Here is a 20,411-nt window from a genome sequence, read left to right on the forward strand (position 1 = left end):
TGTGTATGTTTGGGTTTTTTATAATAAGGGTTTTTTAGTTGTTTTTATTAATTGGATTGTTCATGTTGTTTTACCACTGTTGTGAGCCGCCCCGAGTCTGCGGAGAGGGGCAGCATACAAATCCAAGAAATAATAATAATAATAATCTCCCGTTTTTGTTTTTTTCCCCCCCAGTCGTTCTTCCAAAGACCCAGACTTCCGTACCCCCCGCTTCCCTGGGGAGCCCCTTCCTCGAAGTCCCTTACCCTGAATCCTGCTGAGGAGACCCAGGAAGGGCGTGAAATGAGGACTGGCGGATCCATCGGTTGGTTGGTTTAAACATAAACACCCACAGGGAATTTATTCAATCCATCGTCCTCCTTCGGGAATGCAATGATGAAGGAAAAAAAACAAACGGTACTTCTTGGCTCGGTTCTTATAGCATCGGCTCCCCCTTTCTTTCACTCTCTCTCTTTTTTTTGTGTATTTTTTTGGTGTATTTTTCTTGTTTATATATATATATATCTATATACATATATATATATAATTTATGACACGGAGACACACAGACTTGGCAGGAAACAAAGTCCTGAACGACCGGACGTCTTAAAAAAAAAAAACACGACTCGCATTGACGGGAGATGGCGCGCACAATGATTACTGGGGGGGAGTGGGTTTGATTTTAAACACAGGGGGGGGGAAAGAAATCCAGAGGGGGGGCGTTGGGTTTTGGGGAGGGGGGGAGCCTCCCGCGGTGAGGTTTCTCTCGCGACGAACACACATGTCACATGTCACTTCCACAATTCTCAAGAGACCTTCGCTTGCTGATCGACCCCCCTTCTCTCCTCCGATATTATCTCCTGCCTGCTTCTGTGTCCCCCCTCCCCAGAAATTTTTCTGGAATATAAAATAAAGAGCTCAGGGAGAAACACCCCCCCCCCTGGAGTGAGTCTGCCCTCCCCCCTCCGGCCCATCCCTTGCCCGTTCGCCTCCTGTCCGTTATCCAACAGTGAGAGTGTCAAGTTAGGAATCATTTTTAAAAAAAATAAAACCGTGGCGGCTTAATCTTTCTTCTTCTCTTCCGCCGTTTTGGCCGGGAGGGTTTCGGCAGCGGGAGAGCCCCCTGGATTGGCGGCGGGGGTCTCTCCGGCACCTCTCTCTGTTGCCGCGTCGGCGGGACCCTCGGCTTTAGCCTCCGGTGGGCTGCTGGCCAACACTGCAGGGATACCGTCCGGCTGAGCTATACTGGGCGTCGGCGTTGTCCTGCCGGCTGGGTCTTCCCCACTGATCCCAAACTCGTTGACGCGAGTTGGGTCGACCCGGTAGATCCACCTTTGGTACAGGTAAATGAAGAACACGACATCTGGGGAGGGGAGAGATAGGAGGGAGAGAGAGAGAGCAAATATTATTATTTATTGTTATTATTATTTATTGGATTTGTATGCCGCCCCTCTCCGCAGACTCGTAAATAGTAAATTGGAGCCTAGGAAAATATGATTTCTCAAGGTTGGGAATTTTTTAAGGTGCCTGGACTTCAATTCCCAGAGTTCCTCACAGCCAACATGGCTGACTTGCAGGGGATTCTGGGAGTCGAAGTCCACAGGAGTTCAAGGGGCCAAGGTTGGACTCTTAAGAGAATTGGTTTCAACTCATGTGGGAACGGAGTCTTCACATGCTCTGAGGTCCAGTGTGTCCTTGTGTTCTTAACCTCCCTTCCTTCCCCCACCCCAAAATATGGGTCCTTAGGCCTTGCAAGATGAATTGGCTGTAAAGTCTGGAATGGGAGATACAGTACACACCAGAATTGTTGTTGTTGTTGTTATGCCCATGTTACACCAACACTCCGCAGTCTGCATTGGTTGCCGATCAGTTTCCGGTCACAATTCAAAGTGTTGGTTATGACCTATAAAGCCCTTCATGGCATCGGACCAGAATATCTCAGGGACCACCTTCTGCTGCACGAATCCCAGCGACCAGTTAGGTCCCACAGAGTGGGCCTTCTCCGGGTCCCGTCAACTAACCAATGTCGTTTGGCAGGACCCAGGGGAAGAGCCTTCTCTGTGGCGGCCCCGGCCCTTCGGAACCAACTCCCCCCCAGAGACTAGAATTGCCCCCTGCTCCTCGCCTTTCATAAGCTCCTTAAAACCCACCTCTGCCGTCAGGCATGGGGGAACTGAGATACTCTTTCCCCCTAGGCCTTTACAATTTATGCATGGTATGTTTGTTTGTATGTATGTTTGGTTTTATAATAAGTTTTTTTTTAGTTGTTTAGTATTGGATTGTTCCATGCTGTTTTTTTATCACTGTTGTTAGCCGCCCCGAGTCTGCGGAGAGGGGCGGCATACAAATCCAATAAATAATAATAATAATAATAATAATAATTATTATTATTATTATTATTATTATTGCATTATTATTATAGCTTCTGCTCCTCGGGCCCTTTAATCCGGCTTTTCCCAAAACAGCAGCCCTCAGGGGTTATGGGCAGTAATAACATCCACATTAGAGCTGAGCTAGGGCAATGGCTTGCGTGCCAGCGGATATGGCTCTGCGTGCCACCTGTGCCATAGGTTCGCCATCACTGGTGTAAAGACAGCAACCGTGGGTGAGGGGGGTTAGCAGATTGCTCTGGTTACGCGGGGCAGGGGAGGGACGGCAGAGTCCGGGAGAAGAGGCCATTACCGTCGCGAAGGCAGCCTATCCTGTACATCATCGGCATTTTGATGACGAAGGCGAAGAGGTCGTCGATGAAGGTGTTGAGGGCCTTGTAGGTGAGCATCCTCCAAGGCAGGTGAGCCACCGACTTCAGCTTGTAGTTGATGAAGAGCTGGGGCGTCATGGTGATGAAGCCTGGAGAGGGAGAGAGGGAGACACCGGAGTCCTCGAATTACAACCACAACGAATAGGAACCGTTGTGTGCAAAATGGATACAAGCCACTTTTCTTTTTAGGGCTGCTGCAACTTTGAACTAGACAAACTGTTTTGGAAGTGGAGGACTTGCCTGTACTGTAAAACTGGTGGGGGGAAAAATGCCACTGAATTGAGATGGGAAGGGAAGGATTCTTTTATCTGAAGAGCCCGTGGTGGTGCAGTGGTTGGAGGGAAGCACTGAAGGCTAGTTGTCAACTCTGAAGCTGCCCTGGCTGATTTATTACTTGGAACCCTGACATTAACTCAGCCGAATAACAGGCGTTCGTCCTTCTGGGGTCGGTAAAATGAGGACCCAGATTGTCGGGGGCAAGAGGCTGACTCTATAAACCACTTAGAGAGGACTGGGAAGCATTGGAAAGCGGTATATAAGTCTAAGTGCCCTTCCTTCCTCCCCTCCCTCCCCTTCCTTCTTTTCATCTTTCCATCTCTCTGTGTTTCCTTTCCTTCCTTCCTTCCTTCCCCGTCCCTCCTTTCCTTCCTCTCCTCTCTCCTCCCCCCTCTTCCTTTGTGTCTCCTTCCTTCCTTCCTTCCTTCCTTCCTTCCTTCCTTCCTTCCTTCTAGAATGCAGCATTGCAGTCTAATTTTGCCAATTGTCGGCAGTTCAAATCTCATCAGACTTAAGCTTGACTCAGCCTTCCATCCTTCCGCGGTGGGTCAAATGTGGACCAGGTTGTTGAGGGCGAGAGACGGATTCTGTAAACTGCTTAGAGAGGGCTGTAAAAGCTCTGGGAAGTGGTATATAAGTCTAAGAGCTATTGCCCTTCCTTCTTTCCTTCCCCCCTTCTTTCCTTTCCTGTAAGAATGCAGTATTGCCAGATGTTTCATTTTGACCGTCTCAAGGCTGTTTCAGCCTCCCATCCTTCCAAAGTGGGTCAAACAAAGACCCAGATTGTTGGGGGAAAGGTGCTGGCTCTGTAAATTGCTAAGAGAGGGCTGTAAAGCGGTGTATAGGTCTAAGTGCTATTGCTATTAGCCGCTCCTTCCTTCCTTCCTTCCTTCCTTCCTTCCTTCCTTCCTTCCTTCCTTCCTTCCTTCCTTCCTTCCATCCTCCCTCCCTCCCTCCCAATTAATAATAATTTATTAGACTTGTATGCCGCCCCTCTCCAAAGACTCAGAGCAGAGTCCTTTCCTTCCTTTCCTTTCCTCCCTCTCTTCCAGGTGCAGTGGCTAGAATGCAGCATTGCGGCCCAACTCTGCCCACAGTCTGGAGTTCGATCCTCACTGGCTCAACGTTGACTCATCCTTCCATCCTTCTGAAGTCAGCAAAATTATTCTGACTCTTTAAACCACTTAAGAGAGGGCTGGAAAGCACTGTGAGGTTGCAGATAAGACAGGCAGGTGGGAAGCCGGGCCCGGGAGGTCGTGGGGGAGCTATTAGGGGTCACCCACCCACCACTAACTCACCAAAGGTCAGCAGGAAGCCATAGAGCATGCTCAGGATCCAGGAATACCAGCCTTTGTGCTCCATGTAGAGCAGGCTGTATACAGCGTAACAACCCAGCAGGGGGAAAAGGATCCAGGAAAGGTACCGAAAGGCCATCTGTGAAGGCAAAGGAGGGGTGAGGAGAGGCTTGGGGAGGGGAAAAAATCAAGCACACTAGCATTTCGGGAAAGGGGAGACCACCCAGGGACTAGCCGCATGAATCAACGTTTGCTGGAGTCATCAACAGGCAATACCTAGCAGAGCGTGTCTCCATCTGGATAGGCCTTGAACATGGGTGGACTTTGTTAGGACCATGTACATAACTAGTTGGGTTTGGCAATAGATAACACAAACCAACAACGAATGCTTACACGTATTAGAACACTGTTGCTTTAAGAGCTAGTGTTATGGATGACCACAAGAGGGAGCCAGAAGCGTGATTCACCCTCTCAGCTATTCTGCTATTTCCATTTTGTCTTTGTGACTATGTGGTCGTAAGAACTCTGGGTTCAAATGAGGGTTTATGTATCTGTAAGCGCAACAAATGAGCTTATACAGTAATACCTCGTCTTACAAACCTAATTGGTTCTGGAAGTAGGTTCGTAAGGCGAAACGTTCGTAAGACGAAACATTGTTTCCCATAGGAAACAATGTAAAAGCGATTAATCCGTGCAAACAGGAAAAAAAAATAGCAAAATGGCGCTCCGCTGGGCGCCGCCCGGCTGTCACCTTTTAAAACAGCCGGGGGGCTTCTCGGCGTTCTCCTGAACCCGAACCCGAACTTTTCGGGTTCGGGAGGCCGCCGAGAAGTGCCGTCGCCCGGCTGTCACCTTCTGAAACAGCTGGGGGGCTTCTCGGCGTTCTCCCAAATGCCGAACCCAGAAGTTCAGATTCGGGTTCGGGTTCCGGAGGCCGCTGAGAAGCGCCCGGCTGTTTCAGAAGGTGACAGCCGGGCAGCGCCGCTCGGCGGAGCACCGTTTTTGCGATCGGCGGCGGCATTTTCGGCCGATCTGGAGGCTAGAAAGGAGGTGGGGAATCCCAATAGGGAATTCCATGGGCGGAGCTTTGACGACCATCTCTAAGTTGCTGACGCAGAGAAACGATGACAGATTGGAGGGGAAAATGCCGGCTGCCTTGAATACCTGGAGGGGGCCGGGGGGGTCTTTCATACCCAGGAAAGCCTGAACTTACATCGTCGTAGACTTTGGTCGACGTTTCGATGTAGGTCGATTTGTCCTTGAACGTTAAGCGTGGGAAAATCCCGGCAATTTTGTTCTCGCGATCCAGCTGTTCGACCGGAAAACAGGACCCAAAAAAGAGAAATGGGGGGAGGGATAGATTTTGAGACATCTGATTGGTTGCCCAGAAACTTTGCCTTCCCAGAATCCCCTCCCTGGATGCACGGAGGCTACAGTCCCCATCATCCCCAATCGTCCAATGCTCGAGGTGGCCTGGGAAACGTAGAAATGGATGGACTGTAACCAGGAGAGGGTTGAGAAAGTCTGTCTTACAAATAACTCAAGGCGGTGAACATATCAAATACTTCTTCCTACTCCCTATTTTCTCCACAAACCCCCCCCCCCCCCCTGCAAGGTGAGTTGTACTGACAGTGAGGTACGAGCCCAAAGTCACCTGGGCAGCTTTCATGCTTAAGGCAGGGCTAGAATTCACCATCTCTTGGTGATTGGACCAGCTGGATTTTGTGCTTAAGATGGGACTAGAACTCCCAGTCTCCTGGTGATTGACCCAAAGTCACCCAGCTCCTATTCAGGCTTAAGATGGGACTAGAACTCCCAGTCTCCTAGTGATTGACCCAAAGTCACCCATCCAGATTTTATGCCTAAAATGGGACTAGAATTGCCAGTCTCCTGGTGATTGACCCAAAGTCACCCAGCTCCTATTCATGCTTAAGATGGGACTAGAACTCCCAGTCTCCTGGTGATTGACCCAAAGTCACACAGCTGGCTTTCATGCTTAAGGCAGGACTAAAACTCACCATCTCTTGGGTGATTGGCCCAGCTGGCTTTTGTGCCTAAGGCGGCACCAGAACTCCCAGTCTCCTGGTGATTGACCCAAAGTCACCCATCTTGGTTTCAGGCAGGACTTGAACTCACGCTCTCTCGCTTTCTAGCCCAGTGCCTTAACCACTGTGCCAAACTGGCTCAATTCTTCCTCCCCAAGTAGTTATGTGTCCCCCTTCTCACCCGGACATCCATCACTTTTGTGATCTTCCAGAGATCGATGAGCAGACCGAAGAAGACGCTGACTTGCACCACAAAGTTTGTTTCGTTATCCAGGATGTAGAGGAGGACCACGAGGGACTGGAACACCCCAAAGAAGACCGACCGGACGGAGAGGCCCTCCAGGGACTGCCTGCTGTTCCAGAACTGAATATCTGACAGAGAGGAGGGTGAGAAGCACAATCGGGGTCAGAAAAAGAAGTGATCCCCGTACACATCCTTTGTTCTGCTGGAAAGAATGGCTGCCGGGTTCAGTTCCAAGTGGGGAGAAGGACGCTGGAACCAAGGAGGCGGATTGGAAAGATGGCTTAATGGTGGACAGGACCACGTGGATTTGAAATCCTGAATAGCTGACCACATGGAGTGGAGACTGATATATATTTATACCCTCTCTTGGGCTTTTAGCTTGCTTCCTGTCCCTGAAATTTATCTATCTATCTATCTATCTATCTATCTATCTATCTATCTATCTATCTATCTATCTATCTATCTATCTATCTATCTATCTATCTATCTATCTAATCTATCTATCTATCTATCTATCTATCTATCTATCTATCTATCTATCTATCTATCTATCTATCTATCTAATCTATCTATCTATCTATCTATCTATCTATCTATCTATCTATCTATCTATCTATCTATCTATCTATCTATCTATCTATTCATTTCCTTCCTCCCTCCCTTCATTTATTTATTTATTAATCAGATTTGTATGCCGTCCCTCTCCGCAGACTCGGGGCGGCTAACAGCAATAATAATACAATGTAAACAAATCTAATATTTAAGCTAATTTAAAACCCCAATTTAGATACCAATCATACATACTAACATACCATGCATAAATTTTATAAGCCTAGCCTCCTTCCTTCAATTTCTATGCTGCCTTTCTCCTGAGACTTGCTCATAAGCAATTTTATGCAAAACACGTTAGAAATCGACAATAAAATCTACATTTAAAATACTGTATTCTGATCGGTGGTCAGACTCCCTGATCGCCAATCCACGAAGGGGCAACTTTGTAGGTTGTCTTGAGTCTCAGGCTTGGTTGAATCCTGCTGGGTGATGAAATCTTAGACAGGGTTGCTTTGGAACGGTGACTTTAAGATGGGTGGACCAACTCCCAGAATTCTCCAGCCAGCCAGAATTCTGGGAGTTGGAAGTCCAGCCATCTTAAAGTCACCAAGGCAGAGAAACGGCGGATTAAAAGAGCCACCATGTATGTCTCGTGGTCGTACTAGGTTAAAATCGACAACCTGGCACGAATCCCAGCGAACGGTTAGGTCCCACAGAGTTGGCCTTCTCTGGGTCCCGTCGACTAAGCAATGTTGTTTGGCGGGACCCAGGAGAAGAGCCTTCTCCGTGGCGGCCCCGACCCTCTGGAACCAGCTCCCCCCAGATATCAGGGTTGCCCCCACCCTCCTTGCCTTTCGCAAGCTCCACCTCTGTCGTCAGGCATGGGGGAATTGAAATTTTCCCTTCCCCTAAGCTTATAGAATTTATACATGGTATGCTTGTATGTATGAGTGGTTCTTTAAATTGGGTTTTTTAAGATTATTTTTAATATTAGATTTGTTTACATTGTCTTTTTATTGTTGTTAGCCGCCCTGAGTCTTCGGAGAGGGGCGGCATACAAATCTAGTAAGTAAGTAAGTAAGTAAGTAAGTAAGTAAGTAAGTAAGTAAGTAAGTAAGTAAGTGAATAAGTGAATAAGTAAAAAAGTAAAAAAGTAAATAAGTAAGTAAATAAGTAAATAAGTAAATAAATGAATGAATGAATGAATGAATGAATGAATAAATAAATAAATAAACAAACAAACAAACAAACCTGGCCAAAAATTGACGATACGCAGAAGTTCACATTCAACCCCAGCTTTGGGAAATAGGAGGGGAGACGAGGCTTTGAAAGACTTCGAAACTTACCGTTCTTGAAAGCCAGGAACTCAAAAATACTGTGCACAATGGAAACAACGATCGTCAGAGCCAACAAGTAAGGGTTCGTTTCCAACAGAGCCACCTGGGAGAATAAATAAACCAAAGGGGTGTGAGACAACGTAGACGTGCAAAAAATAAACCAGCAATAATGCATGACAATTTAATGGACTCCAAGACTCGTACCCGGATCCGCGGGCCCGAGGACAATACCCTGTGCTGGTTTTAATTTTCGATGTATTTATTTATTTATTTGCCTTTTGCTTTTATTGTTTTTGCAAATAAGCTGATGAATATATCTAACACACCGTCCTCTTTCTATGTTCCTCACAATTCTGTGAAGTTTGCATGTTGGGCTGAGACAGAAAGACTTGCCCAGTCACCCAGCTGCATTTCATCCCTAAATTGGGACTAGAATTCACCATCTCCTGGTCATTGGCCTTAAATCACCCATCTTGCTTTCATGCCTAAATTGGATTAGATTAGATTAGATTTATTGGATTTATATGCCGCCCCTCTCCGCAGACTCGGGGCGGCTCACAACAATGGTGAAGAACAATACATAGTAACAAATCTAATATTTAGAAATCTAGGTTACAGTTTTAGATTAAAAAGTCCAAAAAAGGAACCCCAATATATAAAAAACAACACACAATCGAATCATACACAAGAACTACATGGGCAAGGGGGAGATGTTTCAATTCCCCCATGCCTGATGGCAGAGGTGGGTTTTAAGGAGTTTACGAAAGGCAAGGAGGGTGGGGGCAATCCTGATCTCTTGGGGGAGCTGGTTCCAGAGGGTCGGAGCCACCACAGAAAAGGCTCTTCCCCTGGGTCCCGCCAGATGACATTGTTTAGTCGACGGGACCCGGAGAAGGCCAACTCTGTGGGACCTAACCGGTCGCTGGGATTCGTGCGGCAGAAGGCGGTCTCGCAGGGACTAGAATTCACCATCTCCTGAGAATTGGTCCAGCGTAACCCAGGTAGCTTTCACGGCTAAAGTTGAACTACAACTCACTGCCTCCTGGTTACCTGACCTAAAGTCACAAAGCCATCTTTCACGCCAAAGGCAGAATTAGAACTGACCATCTCCTGGTCATTGGCCTTAAATCACCCAGCTGCCTTTCATGCCTAAAGCAGGACTAGAACTCACCGTCTCCTGGTCCTTGGTCCCAAATCACCCAGCCTACTTTCACGGTTAAGGCTGGACTAGATATAAGCATTACTTATATCGTATATTGATGTCGGATATTACTGACGTGCCGGCTAAATAGCCAGCACGCTCTCCTTTCCCCCTTCTCCTTTCTATAACCTTTTTCTTTCTTTCTCTATTACAACTTTTCACTATATCTTTTTTTATTTCTTTTCCCTTCTTTCTTTTCTTCATATGATACATATGATTTGATATCGTGCATTATATCTACCTTTGTTATGTCTTGTTTTTGTTGTATTTTTTTTTAAGTATCTACTTGATAAAGATTATTTATTTATTGATTCAATTTTTATGCCGCCCTTCTCCTTAGACTCAGGGCGGCTTACCAACATATGAGCAATAGCACTTTTTATAAACAGAGCCAGCCTCTTGCCCCCACAATCCGGGTCCTCATTTGACCCACCTCAGAAGGATGGAAGGCTGAGTCAACCATAGAAACATAGAAGACTGACGGCAGAAAAAGACCTCATGGTCCATCTAGTCTGCCTTTATACTATTTCCTGTATTTTATCTTAGGATGGATATATGTTTATCCCAGGCATGTTTAAATTCAGTTACTGTGGATTTATCTACCACGTCTGCTGGAAGTTTGTTCCAAGGATCCACTACTCTTTCAGTAAAATATTTTCTCACGATGCTTCTGATCTTTCCCCCAACTAACTTCAGATTGTGTCCCCTTGTTCTTGTGTTCACTTTCCTATTAAAAACACTTCCCTCCTGAACCTTATTTAACCCTTTAACATATTTAAATGTTTCGATCATGTCCCCCCTTTTCCTTCTGTCCTCCAGACTCTACAGATTGAGTTCATGAAGTCTTTCCTGATACGTTTTATGCTTAAGACCTTCCACCATTCTTGTAGCCCGTCTTTGGACCTGTTCAATTTTGTCAATATCTTTTTGTAGGTGAGGTCTCCAGAACTTTGAGCTGGTGATGAGATTTGAACCGCTGACCTACAGATCTACAGTCAGCTTCAGTGGCCTGCAGTACAGCACTCTACCGGCTGCGCCATCCCGGCTCTATTTTTTTTAAAAAAGACTGGACTACAATTCACAGTCTCCCACTTTCTAGCCTAAAGTCTCTGCCACCAGACCAAACAAACTCTCTATTTTTGTAGAATTGCTAAAACCTCCATATTCAGCCTTTTTAAATACAAGGATTGTAGATGCAATTCTGGAGTCCAGAGCCTGGGGGTTCCCCAAGGGTAAGGAGGGTGGGGGGTTAGTCCACTCACCTTGACAGAGTCCTGCTCCTCGTCGGATTGTCCATACAAGTCCTCCCCGAGGAAATTCCAAGGCGATTTGCTATTCTGGGCGGCATACAGCTGCCACCGCCAGAGCGAGAGCGGGCAGTAAGAGAGGCGGAAGGGCAAGCGCTCCACCGTCTCATTAATGGGGTAGTAATCCTTTTGCAAGTTCCAGTAGTCGTTGAAGTAGAGGATGGGGTAGTAGTCGCCGCTCACGGCGTCGAACTTCACATCTGGAAAGAAACAAGCCAAGTAGCATCACGGCAGGGTCCAGAGGCCGCCAGGACAGAAGGAAGACTAGAGGGAATCAAGGAGACCTTTTTGGGACAGTGAGAACAGGGTCATTCTTTGTCAAGCGGACCAGGTGTCCACTTGACTGATTTTTGCAGCCTTATTTGAAAAGAAACCATCACAAAAACAACATATAGGATAGGGAAAAACCGTGCTCTTTCTAATGAAAGAAAAATGAAGACGATTGAAGGTGAGAAAACAGAGAGCTATGTTTCATCACCGTCAACCACCTTCATTAGAGAGAGCAATTTTTTTCTATCGCTCTCTGTTTTCTCACCTTCAATCATCTTCATTTTTCTTTCGTTAGAAAGAGCGTATGTTTTTCTATCGTAAATGGGGGGGGGGTTGTGATTCAATCTCTGGGGAGGGCGAAAACAGCTTCCTCCACCCCCCCCCAGAGGCCCTCTGGAGGTTGGAAATGGCCTGTTCCACAAGTTCTGGTGGCCCCAGTACGATCGTGTTTTGCCCTCCCCAGGCTCCCCTGGAGCCGAGGGAGGGTAAAAACACCCTCTCCCATCCCCCTGGAGGCTCTCTGGAAACAAAAAATGCCCTGCCAGAGCCTCTGTGCGAGCCAAAAATCAGCTGGTCGGCACACACATGCATGTTGGAGCTGAGCGAGGGCATAGAAACATAGAAGACTGACGGCAGAAAAAGACCTCCTGGTCCATCTAGTCTGCCCTTATACTATTTCCTGTATTTTATCTTAGGATGGATCTATGTTTATCCCAGGCATGTTTAAATTCAGTTCCTGTGGATTTACCAACCACGTCTGCTGGAAGTTTGTTCCAAGGATCTACTGCTCTTTCAGTAAAATAATATTTTCTCATGTTGCCTTTGATCTTTCCCCCAACTAACTTCAGATTGTGTCCCCTTGTTCTTGTGTTCACTTTCCTATTAAAAACACTTCCCTCCTGAACCTTATTTAACCCTTTGACATATTTAAATGTTTCGATCATGTCCCCCCTTTTCCTTCTGTCCTCCAGACTCTACAGATGGAGTTCATGAAGTCTTTCCTGATACGTTTTATGCTTAAGACCTTCCACCATTCTTGTAGCCCGTCTTTGGACCCCTTCAATTTTGTCAATATCTTTTTGTAGGTGAGGTCTCCAGAACTGGACACAGTCTTCCAAATGGGGTCTCACATGCCAGCAGATATGGCTCCATGTGTCACCTGTGCCATAGGTTCACTGCTCGAGCAGAGGGTTGGACTAGATGACCTCCCAGGTCCCATCCAACTCTGTCATTCCAGAGCATCAGAGAAAAGGAAGCCCTCCCTACCCACCAGAGCAACTCCATAGGTTTGGAATTATTTCAAGTCTTACACTGATCCAGAGGGGGAGGAACGCTGCCCTTGACCCACGGGGTGTGGTCATCCACAATGTTGATGGTGAGGTTGGGGTGCCAGTGCGAGATCACCTCTATGGGGCCGAAGTCCTCAGCTCTCTGCAAGAAAAGCACGAAGCCTGGATCACATTTCTCCCGGGGCGGGGGGCGGGGGTGTTAGGAAAACCAGAGGAGAGAAGGGGACATTCTAGACAACTCCCCCCTCCCCCCAAGTAGCCGTCCAAAAGACTGGAATGTGATGGGTCCAGCAAAGAAAGAAAAAAAAAGAGAGAACTTTTTGGCAGCAGCTGTATAGGGAGATTCTCAGTCATCTTAAAAGCAAAGGTGCTTTTTTCAAAGGGCAAATGGATTTTGGGTTTTTTTCTGGAAGCCATTTAGCTCCTCATCCAAGCAGCTTATTCTGTTCCGTTCCATGTTTTCTATTCTCTTCTGTTCCCTTCTGTCTATTCCATTCCCCCCTCTACTCCATTCCGTTCCGTTCTATTCTATATTGTATTATATTCTCCTTTATTCTATTCTATATTCCATTCCTTATTGCATTCTATATTGTATTCTTTTCTAGTCCGTTCTATTTGCATTGTATTTTCTGTATTCTATTCTTTATTGTAGTGTTTCCCAACCTTGGCCACTTGAAGATATTTGGACTTCAACTCCCAGAATTCCCCAGCCAGCATTTGCTGGCTGGGGAATTCTGGGAGTTGAAGTCCAGATATCTTCAAGTGGCCAAGGTTGGGAAACACTGCTTTATTGTATTTTACATTCTACAGTATTCCTATATTCTATATTCTATTTCATCCCATTCTACTCTCTTATTCTATATTGTATTCTGTACTGCATTGTATATTATATTCTATATTCTATTCTATTCTATCCTACTCTATCATTCTATATTTTAGAAACACAGAAACATACAAGATTGACGGCAGAAAAAGACCTCCTGGTCCATCTAGTCTGCCCTTTATACTATTTCCTGTATGTCATCTTAGGATGGATATATATGTTTATCCCAGGCATGTTTACATTCAGTTCCTGTGGATTGACCAACCACGTCTGCTGGAAGTTTGTTCCAAGCATCTGCCACTCTTTCAGTCAAATAAATTTTATTCTGTACTGTATATTCTATTCTAAATTCTTTTCCTATATTCTATTCTATATCCTATTCTGTATTGTATTGTATATTCTATTCTGTGACGTACTGTACTTACGGTACTGTGTCGTATTCTGTGCAGCTTGCCAGAGAGAACCCAAGAGTTCGAACTGCAGGCCCAGCTAGACCCACCTAGGGTGTTTCCCAGTTGTGGTGGGAAAGGCCCCGGTGCTTTTTTCCAGGTGACGTACCCACAGGTGTGCCTCCATCTCTCTGCGCAAAGCGTAACCTGAATATGAGATTTCTCTCTCTCTCTGTCTCGCTTTCACCCATCCAGAGCTTTGCCAATCAGTCTCAAACGGCTCAGGTTTTCCCCCTCTTCTTCTTTCAGACCTCATGAGCACCATCCTATCTCGTATCTCTGGTTTCCTATGATGGCTAGCTGCCACGGGCCCACAACTGGGCTCTCTCCTCTTCCCTGAAGGCCCCTAAGCCTTATCCCACTAAGCCCGGAGCCACAGTTTGCAAAGTGCTGGGTAGTTTGTTTGTTTGTTTATTAATTAATTAATTAGATTTGTATGCCGCCTCTCTCCGCAGACTCAGGGCGGCTAACAAAAATAGTAAAACAGCATATAACAAATCTAATGTTTAATAACTAAAAAACCCTTATTAAAAGCCAAACATACACACAAACATACCATGCATAAATTGTATAGGCCTGGGGGGAAAGGGATATCTCAATTCCCCCATGCCTGACGGCAGAGGTGGGTTTTAAGGAGATGTAAACCGCTTAGAGAGGGCTGTACAGCATATAAGTCTAAATGCTATTGTTTTTGCCATTGTGTGAAACCCCACAAAGGAGCAAAGGAAACCATTTCAGCAGGCAAACTAGCACAGCCATTTGCAAATTTCACACACACACCCTTTTGTTTTTTGCAGACACCCAATTCCACCAAGCAGCCGAAGATTGTAAAGTTGAGGCCCAAAGAGCTTATAGGGGGGGGGGGGGGGGGGGGATTGGGACATTTTAAAGTCAAGAAGAGGAGAAAGTATCGGAGAGGTCACGTTACTTTTATCATTTCGGGATCCGCTTCCGTTTCCCCGGTTAGTAGGTTCTTGGTTTTCAGAAAGCGTCTACGTTTATACTTGTTGATCACTGCAAATAAAAACAAAATGGGGGGAAAAAGGTAAAATTTGATCTGACTATAACCAATCACTTTGGTATAGTGGTTAAAGCACCAGGCTAGGAACCAGGAGACGGTGAGTTCTAGTCCTGCCTTACTTATGAAAGCTGGCTGGGTGACTTTGGGCCAATCACTAGGAGCGTGGGAGTTCTAGTCCCACCTTCACATGAAATCTGGCAAGGGGACTTTGGACCAATCACCAGGAGTCAGTGAGTTCTAGTCCTGCCTTAGTTATGAAAGCTGGCCGGGTGACTTTGGGTCAATCACTAGGAGAGTGGGAGTTCTAATCCCACCTTCACATGAAAGCCGTCTGGAGGTCTTTGGTCCAATCATGAGAAGTCAGTGAGTTCTAGTCCTGCCTTAGGCGCGAAAGCCGTCTGGATGACTTTGGATCAATCACTAGTCGAGTGGGAGTTCTAGTCCCACTTTCACATGACCCCTCAGCCCAATACCTAACTCATAAGATTGTTGTAGTTGTGAGTAATGGAGGATGGAATTGGGTTGGATATGTGCGCCGTTTTATTTGGAAAAATTAAAAAAGGCAGATGTCCTCGACGTGCGACATTCGTTTAGTGATCGCTCGAAGAGACAACACCACTTTAAAAAAATGACTTAAGATAGTTTTTCACGCTTACAACCACTGAAGCCTCCCCAGAGTCATGTGATCCAAAGACTTGGCAACTGGCAGGTTATGATGGTTGAAGTGTCCCAAGCTCCCGACGAGCAAAGGTATAGCGGAAAGGTTGCAAGCTATTATGGCCACACGATTCATTTAATGACCATGACCAAAAGTACTGTAAAATTGAATGTGTCCATATGGCGTCTCACTTAATGACCACGCCATTTAACGAAGAACTTTCTGGTCCCTATTGTGGACATAGGTCAAGGAATACTTGTAGCACCGCTATCTCCTGCTCGCCATTCTTGGCAGGAATGCCAACAAGACGGGGGAGGAGGGACGTTATAGGAAGGATTACCAGAGGTCAACAACTAGGTTACTTTGGTGAGACCTGTCAAACATGGAAGGCATTTCCCACAAACGCGGCCGAGGCTAAGCTCTCAACTGGAAAAAAATAAAATAAAAACAAACCATGGTTGGAAGGAAAACTTACTTCGAGATGTGTGAACTGTGGAAAGGCGGCGGTAGAGGTTCTTCTGCTTGGGATCAGGGTGGAACCCACTTTTCGTAAAGTACACGTGGATGTAAATGGAACCGTTGTGCTGGACGCTCTGTAAAATCAGAATTGTGAACGTAACTTATAAAACTGAGGAGGAGAGAAGCAGAGACAGAACTTATGAAATTATGGGTTTTTAGTTTTAAATATTAGATTTGTATTGTATATTGTTTTCTATTGCTGCTGTGAGCCGCCCCGAGTCTACGGAGAGGGGTGGCATACAAATTTAATAAATAATAATAATAATAATAATAATAATAATAATAATAATAATATTAATAATAATAATAATAATAATAATACAATAGAATAGAATTCTTTATTGGCCAAGTGTGATTGGACACACAAGGAATTTGTCTTGGTGCAGATGCTCTCAGCGTACATAAAATAAAATATACATTTGTCAAGAATCATGTGGTACAACACTTAATGATTGTCATAGGGGTCAAATAAGCAATGAAGAAGCAATATTAATAAAAATCTTAGGATATCAGCAACAAATTACAGTCATACAGTCAACATGGGAGGAATAATAATAATAATAATAATAATAATAATAATAATAATAATAATGAAATGTCCCATCAGCCACTAGCTGTTAGTAAATTGGGGCATCTGTTCGCATACCTCAGGGATTTCCAACTCGGTGTAACGTTCGTAGCAGCCATCCGAATTCTCTCCACTAGTCCAGTCTCCGTAGACCAGATCTCGCTGTTCCCAAAACAACGCCGACGTTGCGTTGAAGTCGGTAAAGTGCTCGTGTTCGGATATGAACACATGAAGATCCTGCCAAAAAAAGGAACTTGAGTTGGAAGAAAAAGGAGGAAGGAGTATTCAGTATGTTCACTGCCTCGAGTTATTTATAAGACTATAGCTGGGATAAAAATAAATAATAATAACTAGACATATTGTGGAGTTGTCTGCAATGTCAACTGGCACTTCAAAGCCAAACAAAATATGCCGAAGAGTAAAAATGAAAGAAGATATTATAATACACAAAGTAAGATAAACTGGCCAGAACCATTTGCCTTATATTTCAGAATAATAAAGGCAGTATCTATCTATGTATGTACAGTGATCCCTCGATTATCGCAAGGGTTCCGTTCCAAGACCCCTCGCGATAATCGATTTTTCGCGATGTAGGGTTGCGGAAGTAAAAACACCATCTGCGCATGCACGCCCTTTTTTCCATGGCCGCGCATGCGCAGATCGTGGAGTTTGCGTGGGCAGCGGGGAAACCCGGATCTTCGTCTGCTCGCTGCTGCTGCGGCCGCCCAGCAGCTGATCTGCTCGGCGGCAGCAGCGAGGAGCCGAATCGGGCTTTCCCCTTTGCGTGGGCGGCGGGGAAACCCGGATCTTCGTCTGCTTGCTGCTGCTGCAGCAGCAGCGAGCAGACGAAGATCAGGGTTTCCCCGCCGCCCACGCAAAGGGGAAACCCCGGCTCCTCGCTGATGCCCCCGCTCGCCCGCCCGCCAGCAAGAGGGGGAGAGATAGAGAAAAAGAGAGAAGGAAAGAAAGAGATGAGAGAGGGAGGAAGAGAGTGTGAGAGAGGAAGAAGCAAGATAGAGAAAGAGAGAAAGAAAGATGAGAAAGGAAGGAAGAAAGTGACGTCATCGGGTGGGAAAAATCGCGATATAGCGTTTCGCGAAGATCGAGATCGCGAAAATCTAGGGATCACTGTATGTATGTATCTGTCTGTCTATGTGTCTATGTATCTATCTATGTATCTATCTATGTATCTATCTATCTGTCTGTCTGTCTATCTATGTATCTATCTATGTATCTATGTATCTATCTATGTATCTATCTATGTATGTATGTATGTATGTATGTATCTATCTATCTATCTATCTATCTATCATGTCTGTCCATCCATCCATCATGTCTGTGTCTGTCTATCTATCTACCTACCTATCATGTCTGTCTGTCTCTGTCTACCTTCCTACCTAGCTATCATCTCTCCCTCTCTCTCCCTAGCTAGGTAGCTAGCTAACTAGCTAGCTATTATCATCATCATCTCTCTCTATCTCATCTACCATTCTCTCTCTCCCTCTCTCTCTCTAACCGATGTAACACCTAAATAATAATAATAATAATAATAATAATAATAATAATAATAATAATAATAATAATAATAATAATAATAATGTTGTTTTGTTGTTGTTGTTATTGTTGTTGTTATTATTATTATTATCATTCTAACACCTTCTCTACCAAACAGTCAAAATCCAACTGAAACCCTTGGAAAATCCGGAATCACAAACAAACCGTCCTTACCATTAAAGTGTCTTTAGGGAAGAGATTGCGGCTTGGTGCCCTGGGAGCCCCACCGGGGGTGGATGGATCCTGGGTTGTTGGACCACGGCGAAACCAGCTACTGATGGCCCAGATAATAAAGATTCTGCAGGACAAGAGGGGGAAAAAAATGTTGAGAATTTGCACCAGTTTTGAAGCCAACCTTTCCATCGAGAGGCAACGGCCACAGGGGGAAATTCCAGAGAAATCCAGATTGGATAAAGAGGTCCTCGGAAGGTAAACCTTTCATAGAAACATAGAAGATTGACAGCAGAAAAAGACCTCCCGGTCCAAATAATAATAATAATAATAATAATAATAATAATAATAATAATAATAATAATAATTATTTATTAGACTTGTACGCCGCCCCTCTCTGATCTAGCATGCCCTTATACTATATCCTGTATTTTATCTTAGGATGGATATATGTCTATCCCAGGCATGTTTAAATTCAGTTTACCAACCACGTCTGATGGAAGTTTGTTCCAAGCATCTACTCCTCTTTCAGTAAAATAATATTTTCTCACGTTGTTTCTGATCTTTCCCCCAACTAACCTCAGATTGTGCCCCCTTGTGTTCACTTTCCTATTAAAAACAATGTGTACTTTTTAGTTCTCCCCCCACCCCCACCCCAAAAAAAATCAATATTCTTAACAGCATTAAATGAATAATTTAAGAATCAGCCACTTTGATCTAACGGTTTAAGGTACCAGGCTAGAAAATGAGAGACTGGGAGTTCTAGTCCCACTTTAGGCACAAAAGTCGTCTCGGTGACTTTGGACCAATCACCAGGAGACAGTGAGTTCTACTCCCACCTTAAAAACATGAAAGCCAGTTGGGTGACTTTCATGTTGAGACAATGACTTCTAGTCCTGCCTTATGTATTATTATTATTATTATATTATTATTAATTTGATTTGTATGCCGCCCTCTCTGTAGACTCAGGGCAGCATACAAATCATAGAGTCATCTGGGTGACTTTGGGCCAATCTCTCTCTCTCAGCCTCCCCACCTCACAGGGTTGTTGTTATGGGAAAAATAAGAAGGTGTGATGGATATTTTTGCCGCCTTGAGTTAGTTGTACAAATGAGGGTGGGATAAATGAATGTTTCATCTCTCTATCTCAATCATTTCTGGGTGAGGACACCTGTGGCAACATCCGCCCAGTTGATAGGTGATGCACCATCCCAAAACTGAAAGTGGCTGTTACCCTGTGTGGTTCGTTGCATTAACAACCTCCCATGTTTAAAATTAGGGTTGACGATCATCTACAAACTGGGGAGACAAAACCACAAGGTTGCATATCGGTTTCTGAGGCTTTGTGAGTCATCAGCGAAACCCGAAAACCAAGCAGTGTGTTGCCAGTTTGGACCATCTGAAGAACCTGGTATACTGGTTTCTTCGCTTAACGAGTATGGCAAGAAAGGTCATAAAATGGGGCGAAACTCGCTGAACCAATGTCCCCCGTAGGAACAGAAGTGGTGGGTTCAATTGCAGGTCATATTAGTTGAGGGCTGCCTACTATATATATATAGTATATAGTACTGTATATAATATATATATATGTTTTTGTAGATTTTATATATATAATTTAATATATTATATATATATATAATTTAATATATATTTTTATATATATATATATATATATATATATATATATATATATATATATATATATATAGTTCTGAGTTCGGGTTTTGCCGTGTGTAATATTTTATAATATAATATATATATATATATATATATACACATACATACACACACACACACACACACACATATATCTATATATATGTCACATGTTTTTTTGCTGAATTTGAAAATTAAGGGAGACTAGGATAGATCTATTTCGGCCTTATTTTGGCCTCATCAGCTAGCCATACCCACTGGGACCTGAACCTGCAACCTTTGCCTTGTAAGGCAGAGAATTATCCTCTAGGCTACAGTATCCAATCCCTTCAGCTGAAAAAAAATGAATGGAACACTTAAACAACACAATATAATTCCAAGTAACTCAAACTTCTGTGAAATCCAACTGTCCACTTAGGAAGCAACACTGATTCGA

The 20,411-nt window shown here is 44.7% G+C and overlaps 1 protein-coding gene across 2 annotated transcripts in view; it reads right to left on the bottom strand.

Annotated features, from left to right (window-relative positions):
- Positions 1 to 309: 309 nt before the first annotated feature.
- The window catches only part of CLPTM1 (CLPTM1 regulator of GABA type A receptor forward trafficking), a 30,553-nt gene continuing 10,451 nt past the window's right edge, over positions 310 to 20,411 (bottom strand). The window contains exons 3-14 of one of the 2 annotated variants that reach the window (XM_070764823.1): positions 18,323 to 18,446; positions 16,673 to 16,831; positions 15,983 to 16,100; positions 14,757 to 14,842; positions 12,578 to 12,698; positions 10,953 to 11,197; positions 8,499 to 8,592; positions 6,538 to 6,728; positions 5,525 to 5,620; positions 4,315 to 4,450; positions 2,662 to 2,829; positions 310 to 1,342 (exon numbers count right to left, since the gene is read on the bottom strand). In XM_070764823.1, coding sequence (XP_070620924.1) covers positions 1,041 to 1,342; positions 2,662 to 2,829; positions 4,315 to 4,450; positions 5,525 to 5,620; positions 6,538 to 6,728; positions 8,499 to 8,592; positions 10,953 to 11,197; positions 12,578 to 12,698; positions 14,757 to 14,842; positions 15,983 to 16,100; positions 16,673 to 16,831; positions 18,323 to 18,446 — 1,840 coding nt within the window. In that variant the 3' untranslated portion in view covers positions 310 to 1,040. The remainder of the gene's footprint in view (positions 1,343 to 2,661; positions 2,830 to 4,314; positions 4,451 to 5,524; positions 5,621 to 6,537; positions 6,729 to 8,498; positions 8,593 to 10,952; positions 11,198 to 12,577; positions 12,699 to 14,756; positions 14,843 to 15,982; positions 16,101 to 16,672; positions 16,832 to 18,322; positions 18,447 to 20,411) is intronic. The other variant, XM_070764822.1, reaches the window with a different exon arrangement.

The sequence above is a fragment of the Erythrolamprus reginae genome, chromosome 11 (genome assembly GCF_031021105.1).
Source record: "Erythrolamprus reginae isolate rEryReg1 chromosome 11, rEryReg1.hap1, whole genome shotgun sequence".
Taxonomy (NCBI): domain Eukaryota; kingdom Metazoa; phylum Chordata; class Lepidosauria; order Squamata; family Dipsadidae; genus Erythrolamprus; species Erythrolamprus reginae.